This window comes from Littorina saxatilis, linkage group LG17, assembly GCF_037325665.1.
Source record: "Littorina saxatilis isolate snail1 linkage group LG17, US_GU_Lsax_2.0, whole genome shotgun sequence".
Lineage (NCBI taxonomy): Eukaryota > Metazoa > Mollusca > Gastropoda > Littorinimorpha > Littorinidae > Littorina > Littorina saxatilis.
In genome coordinates, this window is record NC_090261.1 from 58,085,042 (window position 1) to 58,096,248 (window position 11,207).

General features: G+C 42.2%; 1 protein-coding gene across 1 annotated transcript in view; it reads left to right on the forward strand.

Moving 5' to 3' along the window:
- The window catches only part of LOC138951832 (usherin-like), a 117,197-nt gene that overhangs the window by 53,507 nt on the left and 52,483 nt on the right, over positions 1 to 11,207 (forward strand). Inside the window, exons 31-37 of the mRNA XM_070323392.1 lie at positions 1,276 to 1,461; positions 3,031 to 3,144; positions 4,736 to 4,908; positions 6,755 to 6,884; positions 7,123 to 7,310; positions 9,678 to 9,825; positions 10,242 to 10,393. Coding sequence (XP_070179493.1) covers positions 1,276 to 1,461; positions 3,031 to 3,144; positions 4,736 to 4,908; positions 6,755 to 6,884; positions 7,123 to 7,310; positions 9,678 to 9,825; positions 10,242 to 10,393 — 1,091 coding nt within the window. The remainder of the gene's footprint in view (positions 1 to 1,275; positions 1,462 to 3,030; positions 3,145 to 4,735; positions 4,909 to 6,754; positions 6,885 to 7,122; positions 7,311 to 9,677; positions 9,826 to 10,241; positions 10,394 to 11,207) is intronic.

Consider the following 11,207-nt stretch of genomic DNA (forward strand, 5'->3'; position numbering starts at 1 on the left):
CTCAGATTGGGTTTTTTATCTGTGTAATTAATCTGTGGATGAAACTCGCTTGCAAGATGCCAGCGAGGTCAAGCTGAAGGTCTTGGTTTTTGGCTCACGTAAGTGTAGCCTATGCGATCGTAACTTTGTCTGTCTGTGCGTGTGTGCGTGTGTATGTCTGTGGTAGAAACTTTAACATTTGAAGACGTCACATTATGGCGTAAGAGGGTTAGACGTCACGCGAAGGAATTACTGAAAGTCTCGGTCATTGTTATTTTGAGCGGGCCGAGACTAGTTGGCAGTCGTGTCCCTGTAAGTTACAGGCTACATGCAGACAGACAGATCTAGATCTAGTGTCTCGCTTTCTTGCACAGTGTCACCTATGCTTACTGTGTGTGTGTGTGTGTGTGTGTGTGTGTGTGTGTGTGTGTGTGTGTGTGTGTGTGTGTGTGTGTGTGTGTGTATGTGTGACGGAGTGATTGAGTTTGTGTTACTGTTTGTCGATTTCTTACGTGAGCCTTGAAGACTTCGCCTCTTGTTTATCTGTGTAATTAATCTGTGGATGAAACTCGCTTGCAAGATGCCAGCGAGGTCAAGCTAAAGGTCTTGGTTTTGATTCTGAATTTTAAACGTTAGCAGTTTCTCTGGTTCTGTATTTGTATTTTAGCATATCAATGTAGTGTTCTTCATTTTCTTACGTGGTTGATGTATTTTTCTACTACTGTACTTTATTACCCAATATTGACGGACTGTGTGATGATATCTTCTGCTATGGTCTGTTGAGACAGTGATATCAAAATCGAGACCGGAGGTCGAGATTTTGATATCACTGTCGAAACGGACCAATAGCAGAAGATATCATCACTCAGTCAGTCAATGTTAGATATATTGCTAATTCTCTGGACATTTTGTATTTACTGTAAAGAAATTACAAAAGTATTTGTCTCAGTTTTGGCTGTTCCATATCCCTCCCTCTGATTATTATTTCTTTTTGTTCACTCTTTTCTTGTACTTTTCAGTATTTCAAAATATCTTTTCTTTCAAAAAGTCTTTAGTCACTTGTTCAACTAAATTCTGGGATCATTACATTTTCATATATATTTGTTTGTTTTAAAATTTAGGTGTTTTTGTTTTTGAAGTGGGGAAGCAATAAAGAGGTCGTCGATATCAAAACTGATATCGACGGAAATGTCGTCGATATCACTTTTGCACTGAGCTCAGTTTTGCCCAATTGACCAATGGAAATCCACGTAACATATGAAATAGCAATATTACAAAATACTCCTTCCTGCATAGCTCCGGTCGGTGTGGGCCCGCCGACTGCAGTCCGAGTGTTCTCGGGCTACATGGTGGAGGTGGAGTGGTTGGAGCCGCAGAGTACGTCAGGCCTGCTGACCAAGACCATCATCTCGGCCTACAACATGGACGATCCGGCGCAGTCCCCGGTCAGCACTGAGGTCCTGGACGTCAACACGCAAGCCAGTGAGTTTTGAGCTAAATAGGAGGGAAGGTCGGGTAGCTCGGTTGGTAGACCACAGGTCTTTTGATCCTAAGATCGGTGGTCCGAATACCGGCAGGGACGGACACGGGTCAACTTTATGTGCAGACTGTACGGTATCCATGAGCCCCCCCCCCCCCCCCCCTTCATGTCAACACAGTGAAAGACCTCGGTCATACTGCCATAATTATAATAATAATAATAAATGAGCATTTATATAGCGCAACATCATTAACAGCTATTGTGTTTTCAGCGTAGCAATAGGGTCCGATATTTAGACGAGACAAGTATAATGCCGACGAGTCGAAGACGAGTCGCATTATACTTGTTCGAGTCTAAATATCGGACCCTATTGCTACGCTGAAAACACAATAGCGATTATATAGCTGTTATGGACTTGATTTGTTGTTCCAAACTTACAAAATGACAGTTTTTGCGTCGATGCGTTGATCTCAGGTTTTGATAGCAGACAAACTTCTTACGCGCATCATGTTCGCGCAGACATGCACACCGCTACACGCTTTCTGACTTTGGAAGAAAAACTGACTCCAAGTGCATTCGACTTCACAACACAGTTGTTGAAACAGTTTTTTAAGTTGTCAGTGTATGCTGTTGTCGATAGAAACATCGCCGTGGTACAGATGGGTAAAGCGGAATCATGCGTCGGCCATTTTTCTCAATATGCTTTTGGATATTGAGTAAAATGGCCGACTTCCGCCGCATTATGCTTTGATGATCGGAAGAGACCATCCAATCACAGCCCCCGAATTCCCCCACGTGTTCATCAGAATAGCTATATAACTTTACAATTATGCTCTTTGTGCTTGACACATTTAAAATAAAAACACAGTTATACAAGCATTTACATCTACATTCATAGTCAACAACGCTTAAGTAAATTGTCGGTGGCTGCATGATTACACCTACGCACACTCCTGGGTAGCGCGATTCTTGTCTTGCTATCTTTCCACTGAGTGGAAGCGATCCCAATTTCCCAGCATTGGGATAATAGAGTAAAATAAAATAAAAATGAAATGGGATTAGATTAACTGGAACTGGAGAGTTTTGGGCTTAGACTGTGGGTTTATACATATTACACTTTTTGTAACCGGAGCCCAGGAGGGTCCGTATCCGCATTTATGTTCGCAAGGGGAGGCTGAAGATTGCCGAGGAGAGAAACTATCCTAACTTTTCTCTGGCCATGTGAAATGTTGGGCAACTCTAGCCTGAATCAATATGCCTCGCGTTGTGTTCAAATACATGTGCGTAAATGACTGGCTGACCTCGGTATTCAGAGCAAACCCACGGAAACCTTGTGTTTTCGTAGTGTGCTAGATTGTTCTCAGAATAATGTAGTGTGTGTTTTGGGTGCTTGCTTTCACCAGGTACAGTTTTAACAACACATACTTACAGGGGGGCGCCGCAGGCAATGTCGGTAAAACCTGATGCTAATTGGGCCAAGTCGACTTCACCTGTTTACAGCTCCGTGTGTGTCTGTGATCCTGTCAAAGTAACACACCGGAGACATTTTCTTTTTTCTTTTTTTTTCCCAGTCAACATGACGAACCTGACGCCCAACACAAACTACAATATCAAGATTTCTGCCTGCACTTCCGGGGGGTGCACGGAGAGCACAGAGGGGATGGGTGTCCTGACACCTGTAGAAGGTAAACAGCCTCAAAATGGATCACTGCTTCCGCCCTTTTGTCAGTCAGAGTGACGTTAAATAAACGATTTTAAGTTTAAGTAAGTTGTCAGTCTGAATATATTGCTTCTGTTGTGTATGTCTTTTGACAACAAATGTGTACCTGGATCTTGCTTTTTCTTGTCAAAACCAAACATTTATCATTTATTTTGTCTGTTGTGTCTCTGGTTTGGCCACTTTAAAGGAAAGGTATTTAGGTCGAAGTTCTAGACTAAGTAAATGTTTATTTTAGTCCTGAATTAAACTTTTCACAAATCTAACCTAGTACCTTTCTTGTTCTTTGATTCTTGGTTTGGTTCTGTATTTTTGTTCTTGTCCGGTCATTTTTTTCTACTCCATGACTTTTTCTGCGTGAATTCAGTACTCCTGTCATCCATGTTTGTTGACTACAAACAGTGTTGACTACAAACAGCGTTGACTACAAACAGTGTTGACTACAAACTGTTGCGTGGACTTCCACTTTCTAGTACAATTATCCCACACCATTACTTAAACTTCTTTTCCCCCTGATTCCATCTCATCTATACAGTTACCATGAAAATAACAATAACAACACTTTATTACACCCCCGGTATAGGGGTGTGTATAGGATTCGGTCGATGTGTTTGTTTGTTTGTTTGTGTTCGCATATAGATCTCAAGAATGAACGGACCGATCGTCACCAAACTTGGTGAACAGGTTCTATACATTCCTGAGACGGTCCTTACAAAAATTGGGACCAGTCAAACACACGGTTAGGGAGTTATTGGTGGATTAAGATTCTACAAGGACTTATAGAGGGACATATTAATGATCAAAGGGAAATAACCTTCTCAGTTGGTGGCAGTGAGAATGGTAAGGACGGGGGTGTTTTTCCTACCTCGGAGGAATTTCTTGTTGATCATTAAAATCGGTACATTAATAAAGTGTTGTTATTGTTATTTTCATTGTAACTCAAATGTTAATTAACATGGAATAATTTCTTTGACGCACCCAACCAGCCCGCATACGAGCATAAGACACAAATTGAATAAGGTTTATTAGGTCACTCAATTAATAAGACAAATACCCATAACACACAAAGGTTCTCATATAACAACATGCACACCCATTTCCACTAACTCTATAATACGATAAAAATAAGATCATTCTTCTTCGTATCTGTCACAATCAAATCTTGCACTATATAATACCATCTCATATCACAATGTATATGCAACGATTTATGTTATTTTAATGAAAAGTTATAGATTTTTTTTAAGTGTTCATCATGTACATGACTTTGTATTTGTTAACTGATACGTTGATTGTTTTGTATGGTAGAATTTGCGCCATATGAATAACCGTATCATTATTATTACAGTGGAACCCCCCCTTTTAAGACCCCCTAATTTAAGATTCCCTCCTTTTTGAGACCTTGTTTTCTCAGACTTTCTGTTCACAACCTCTGTACAATTACCCCCATTTTAAGACTCCCTCCTTTTTAAGACCGATTTTCTCAGATTTTTGGAGGTCTTAAATAGGGGGGGGGGTGGTTCCAGTGTACACGAATTTTGTATGTCTCTTGACTGCAGCACCAGAGGAGGTGTCCACACCTACAGCCTCCAACGCAACGGCAACAGCATTGTTGGTATCGTGGGACCGCCCCGCCAAGCCGAACGGCAACATCACGGGCTACTTTCTCTACGGGGACGGCACGGAACTCTACAATGGAGGCGAGCAGGAGTTTCTGGTCGAGGAGCTCAGGGTAAGTGGAGTCAGACGTAGGTTGGTTGGTTGGTTGGTTGGTTGGTTGGTTGGTTGGTTGGTTGGTAGTTTGGTTGGTTGGTTGGTGTTTTTATTGCCCCTACAGCATATATTGATATCCAGGACCGATGCTGGTTTGTTCCCTTTCTTAGTGTACATGGCATTAGACATGCTTAAAAACATTATCGTTAAGGTCTATGACAGGACATTGTAGGTATAGTTTTGTGGAAATGAAATACATGTGAAAGGACCAGGTAGGCAGAAATAAGGCAAGGTAAGACAAGAAGGGGGGTGGGGGGTGGGGGGTACCTCGGTTTACACAATTCCGCCCCGAGAAGCCCCATTGGAGCTGAGAATGGTTTACAAGACCAATTTGAGTATGAGTTAGTTGAGTGACACTGCATGATGACGTGCTAAATCAGTCTTGGATGACAACTTGGGTTCTCGAGACAAGCAACAACAACAACCAACCACCTGCATGATGATTGTGTACACAATTATAGGGTACTTGAAGTGTACACCAGCAGTGTGAAGCAGATTGTTGTGGAACAGCTTAGGGTAAGTTGGAACAGGTCGCATGATGATTGTGTACACAATTATGGTGTACTTGAAGTGTACACCAGCAGTGTGAAGCAGATTGTTGTGGAACAGCTTAGGGTAAGTTGGAACAGGTCGCATGATGATTGTGTACACAATTATGGGGTACTTGAAGTGTACACCAGCAGTGTGAAGCAGATTGTTGTGGAACAGCTTAGGGTAAGTTGGAACAGGTCGCATGATGATTGTGGTGAATGTGTGTTACACTGACTGGCTATTTTTTCCACAAGGACGGCACTGACGTGAACAATGGAGTGGAAGAGAACCCATAGAAAACAAGTCGCGTAAGGCGAAAATACAATATTTAGTCAAGTAGCTGCCCTTTTTCAGCAAGACCGTATACTCGTAGCATCGTCAGTCCACCGCTCATGGCAAAGGCAGTGAAATTGACAAGAAGAGCGGGGTAGTAGTTGCGCTAAGAAGGATAGCACGCTTTTCTGTACCTCTCTTTGTTTTAACTTTCTGAGCGTGTTTTTAATCCAAACATATCATATCTATATGTTTTTGGAATCAGGAACCGACAAGGAATAAGATGAAAGTGTTTTTAAATTGATTTCGAAAAAAAAATTTTGATAATAATTTTTATATATTTAATTTTCAGAGCTTGTTTTTAATCCGAATATAACATATTTATATGTTTTTGGAATCAGCAAATGATGGAGAATAAGATAAACGTAAATTTGGATCGTTTTATAAATTTTTATTTTTTTTTACAATTTTCCGATTTTTAATGACCAAAGTCATAAATTAATTTTTAAGCCACCAAGCTGAAATGCAATACCGAACCCCGGGCTTCGTCGAAGATTACTTGACCAAAATTTCAACCAATTTGGTTGAAAAATGAGGGCGTGACAGTGCCGCCTCAACTTTCACGAAAAGCCGGATATGACGTCATCAAAGACATTTATCAAAAAAATGAAAAAAACGTTCGGGGATTTCATACCCAGGAACTCTCATGTCAAATTTCATAAAGATCGGTCCAGTAGTTTAGTCTGAATCGCTCTACACACACACACAGACACACACACAGACACACGCACATACACCATACCCTCGTTTCGATTCCCCCTCGATGTTAAAATATTTAGTCAAAACTTGACTAAATATAACAAAAACACAGACGAGGTACCGAATAGGTATTGAATACAGCTCCTGTGTACTTTTGGACACCTCGACAGAAAAAGGGTGCTAAGAAGATGCCCCTTTCTGTCCACACTGTAACTGACTGGAGTCGTTCTGTTTGTCGCCAGGTGTACACGTCATATGAGTTCTACGTGCGTGCATGCACCAGTGCAGGCTGCAGTGACGGGCCAAAGGTCTCCTTGTCGACAGCACAGATGCCACCCACTGAAATGAAGGCACCCACACTCACAGTTCTAGGTATGTTTAACTTGTATTAGTACACTCGTTGATAGCATTTTATATTCCGTATATGGTCGAACGGTCAATGGCTGATAGCATACAAATTGAAATGAGCAAGGGCATTTTTTGCAAAAGGATAGTGTCACAAATGTTACCTTACTTACTTGACATATTTTTCCTCTGCACGAAGAGGAGTTTTTCACAGACGCAGCGTAAAGCTTAAAGTAGCCTAATACATTTCTTCACCGTTTCACAGGTGCCAAGAGCATTGAAGTCGGGTGGGTGCAGCCCGAAGAACTGAACGGTGTGTTGGAACGTTACCTCATCTACCAGTCCCCAAATGAAGGAGAAGTGGGAGAAGTTGTTTACAACACCACCATGTTCTTCCTCAGCCACACCATTACCAACCTGACTGCCGGTACCCCGTATTACATCTCTGTTGGGGTGAGTATTGCTGATTGTTCAACCAGTTCCATCAGTTATAGGACTGGACCTAGTGTATAGAAGGAAGGGGCTTCCAAAAAGCGGCAGTGGTACAGGGTCTGACCAAGTCTAGGAATTCTGATGTGCTAAGCCGTCTAGTGCCCCCTCCCCACCGACACCCCAACCCCCTCTGATATTAGTGAGTATTTCTACGCACATACCCTCCCAGAGGGGAGGCTCATGGCGTTTACAATATGCCGTGTGAGATGGAATTTTTTTACACAATATATCACGCATTCACATCGGCCAGTAAATCTCAAGCGTGTTAGGCGAGTATATACTTTTCACGGCCTATTATTCCAAGTCACACGGGTATTTGGTGGACATTTTTATCTATGTCTATACAATTTTGCCAGGAAAGACCCTTTTGTCAATCGTGGGATCTTTAACGTGCACACCCCAATGTAGTGTACACGAAGGGACCTCGGTTTTTCGTCTCATCCGAAAGACTAGCACTTGAACCCACCACCTAGGTTAGGAAAAGGGGGAGAAAATTGCGGCCTGACCCAGGCCTGAACACGCAACCTCTCGCTTCCGAGCGCAAGTGCGTTACCACTCAGCCACCCAGTCCTTTCCTTTTGATATATCCCAAAACTCAGGTTTTCGCAATGTAAGGTTGTTAAGCTCTCCCCTTCCCCCTCCCCTAACCAACCCTCCGCTTGCGAGTCACCAGGAGAGACACATGATTAAGCATTGTTAAGAAATCCAGTGCAGAGGCAAGTTCAAGTTCAAGTTTTATTAGTCCATAACCCATGGGGGCATTTTGAACAATAAATACAATCAATACAATCATGATATATGCTAATATAGTAAATAAAAAAATAAAGAAAATTATGAAAAACTGTTGCAAATTATATTAATAAAGTCCAAAATATTCTTTAGCAATTTCTTTTTCTTAGTAGCAAACAACTTTTTAAATTTAAGTGCATTAGGTTTTTTCCAATAGTAAGGTGGTAACAACTCAGCTCTTTCTTCTTTGAAAAAATCACAGACAAATAAATAATGGAATTCATCACCTATGTCTTGTGATACACATTTGGTGCAAGTTCTTTCTGACCTCGGGATGTTATTAAGATAACGTTCTTTCTGTACAGGCAAATTGTTGTTTAATGTTCCAAACTGTCTTCATCATTGAAACACATTGCTGATATGGCAGGTGTGTGACATAGTCTTCACATGCAAAAATATCTTTAAACATTCGATAATTCCAAAACATATTTTTTGTTCCAATTTCTGTAAACCATTTATGGATATACTGGTCATACAAGCTTCTTTTTACTTTCTTTTTAAACCATGCGCTTGAGTATTGAACATTTTCTTGAAAAGTCCAAAGGCCAGAGAGACCAATTTCATTTAAGGTTTTTTCAATAAAACATAAATAATTAGATTCAATCATCTTGTTGATATACAATTTATAAGTAAAGCAATACACAATACTTGAAAATTTATTTTTATGAATAGGACTAATCAGTTTATACCAATAGCAAAGCATTCTACATTTCATATTTTTGATTTTTTTAGTTTGAAAACAATTTTATAAAAACGCAATTGAAGTTTAGTAGCAAGTTCACAGGAACCAAAACCCCATACTTCACATCCGTACAGTAAAATTGGAGCAATCATTTTATCGAACAGGTCAACTTGTATGTCCACAGGCAGTGACAATTGTCTACAAGTACGCAAAAGAACAAACATTGCCCTTGAGGCACGATCATATAGATTCTTCTGTGCCACTGAACATTTATTATTATAATTAATCTTAAGGCCCAAGTACATTACATCAAACACTACTTCGATTAAATTGCCAGTATACGTACACAATGGTTTATTTCTAATTTTACCTCTGGAAAAAAACTGTAACTTTCGTTTTGTTTACATTAATATTTAGACGCCATTTTAAACAGTATTCGTGCATTTTGTTTAAACATTCTTGCGGAGCAGTTAAGCCAGAGGGGGGGGGGGGGTTACAACCTGGGGTCCTGGGGTAGACCCCTTGTGGGGTACAGGGGCAAGGCCCAGAAGCTGAAAAGTTTTAGCTATTTTATGAACAATTTATGGCTTATCCTTGATTTTAAACATGATCAACTGGTGTCAGCAGCCACTCATTATTTCTTTTAAAGTTAGTATTACATCTTTTTGGTTTTTTTGGGGGACAGCCGGGGGGGGGGGGGACCCCTGTAAACACCCCCCCCCCCCCCCCCTAATCCGCCCCTGCAGTGGTTTGTCGTCCCCCCTCCCCGGCGAAGAGTCTATCTGGCATTTGCTCTTTTTCTGTTCCGCAGGGATTAAGTTTCGTGGTGTTTTGATCTGAAAGTGTATATATTGCAGGCGTGTACTGGGGGAGGCTGCACAGTGAGCAACGCCAGTTCAGCCACCACGGCGGAGAGTTCCCCAGAGAGCATTACGAACCCCACAGTTACCTCCCCCTCTTCTACACAGCTTTTCGTCAGCTGGACTGCACCACAGTCACCTAATGGTAATGGGAGAGAGAAGGCGGGCGTGTGTGTGTGTGTGTGGGGGGGGGGGGGCTGTCGGTAGTCGAAGAAAGAGATTGAAGGATTTATTTCAGCTTATCACAGGGGACCCTCTTGGGACACGGGGATGAGGAATTTTATTAACATAATTATATAGCATTTACAACAACAAGAAATGCGTAGCAATTAAGAGAGAGTGAAAGGGGATGAGAGGTAAGAAACTTGGGGAGTTACAATGTGCATGTGTGTGTGTTGCTGTGGTGTGGGGGAGGGGGAGACAGTCAGAGTGAGAGGGGAAGAGTGGTTGAAACACAGAGAGTGAGAGAGAGAGAGAGAGAGAGAGAGAGAGAGAGAGAGAGAGAGAGAGAGAGAGAGAGAGAATCTCTGTGTGTCCCTGCAGATATATACTCTTCTCTAGGCGTGATATCGTCGTACGAACTGGATCACAACGGTGTTGAGATACCCCAAGGGCTGAACATGTCGTACCAGTTAGACGGCCTGCTGCCCTACAGTCTGCACAACTTTCGCCTCAAAGTCTGCACCGCTCAGGGATGTGGAGTCAGTGGTCAGGTGAATACGCATTATTCTTCTTTACCTATACATTTCAGTGTTTTGTCCATGTCACCTGTTGGTCCGGTGAATACACATTTATGTCTATCCCGAACTGGTAATGGCATTTTCAGTAATAATTTATTTAAATGTGGATCAACACACACATGTTGTCTTGGGTCATAAGTAAGGTTTCAAAACAAGAAATGGAGAAAAAAAAGGGAGGAAGAAGAATAAAAGGGAAAAGTTATTGGTAATGGTGTTTAACATTGTAATCGCTATCGGCACGGTTGGTCTAGTGGTAAGGCGTCCGCCCGCCATCGTGGGTTCGAACCCCGGCCGGGTCATACCTAAGACTTTAAAATTGGCAATCTAGTGGCTGCTCCGCCTGGCGTCTGGCATTATGGGGTTAGTGCTAGGACTGGTTGGTCCGGTGTCAGAATAATGTGACTGGGTGAGACATGAAGCCTGTGCTGCGACTTCTGTCTTGTGTGTGGCGCACGTTATATGTCAAAGCAGCACCGCCCTGATATGGCCCTTCGTGGTCGGCTGGGCGTTAAGCAAACAAACAAACAAACAAAAATTGTAATCGCTTGAATATACAGAATGTCGTTGCCCGGAGTAGATGAACTCAACGAGTGAAATTATAAATATACACACCTCTCACAGGGGCGGATCAGTTCATTTTATGGGGGGGGGGGGGGGTTCCAAAAGTATATTGTGAAGATATGGGTGTGAAGGCGCGAAGCGCCGAGCCGACGGCGCGAAGCGCCGAGCCGACGGCGCGAAGCGCCTAGCTTGCTAGGGGGGTTTGGGGGCATCCTCCCCCGGAACA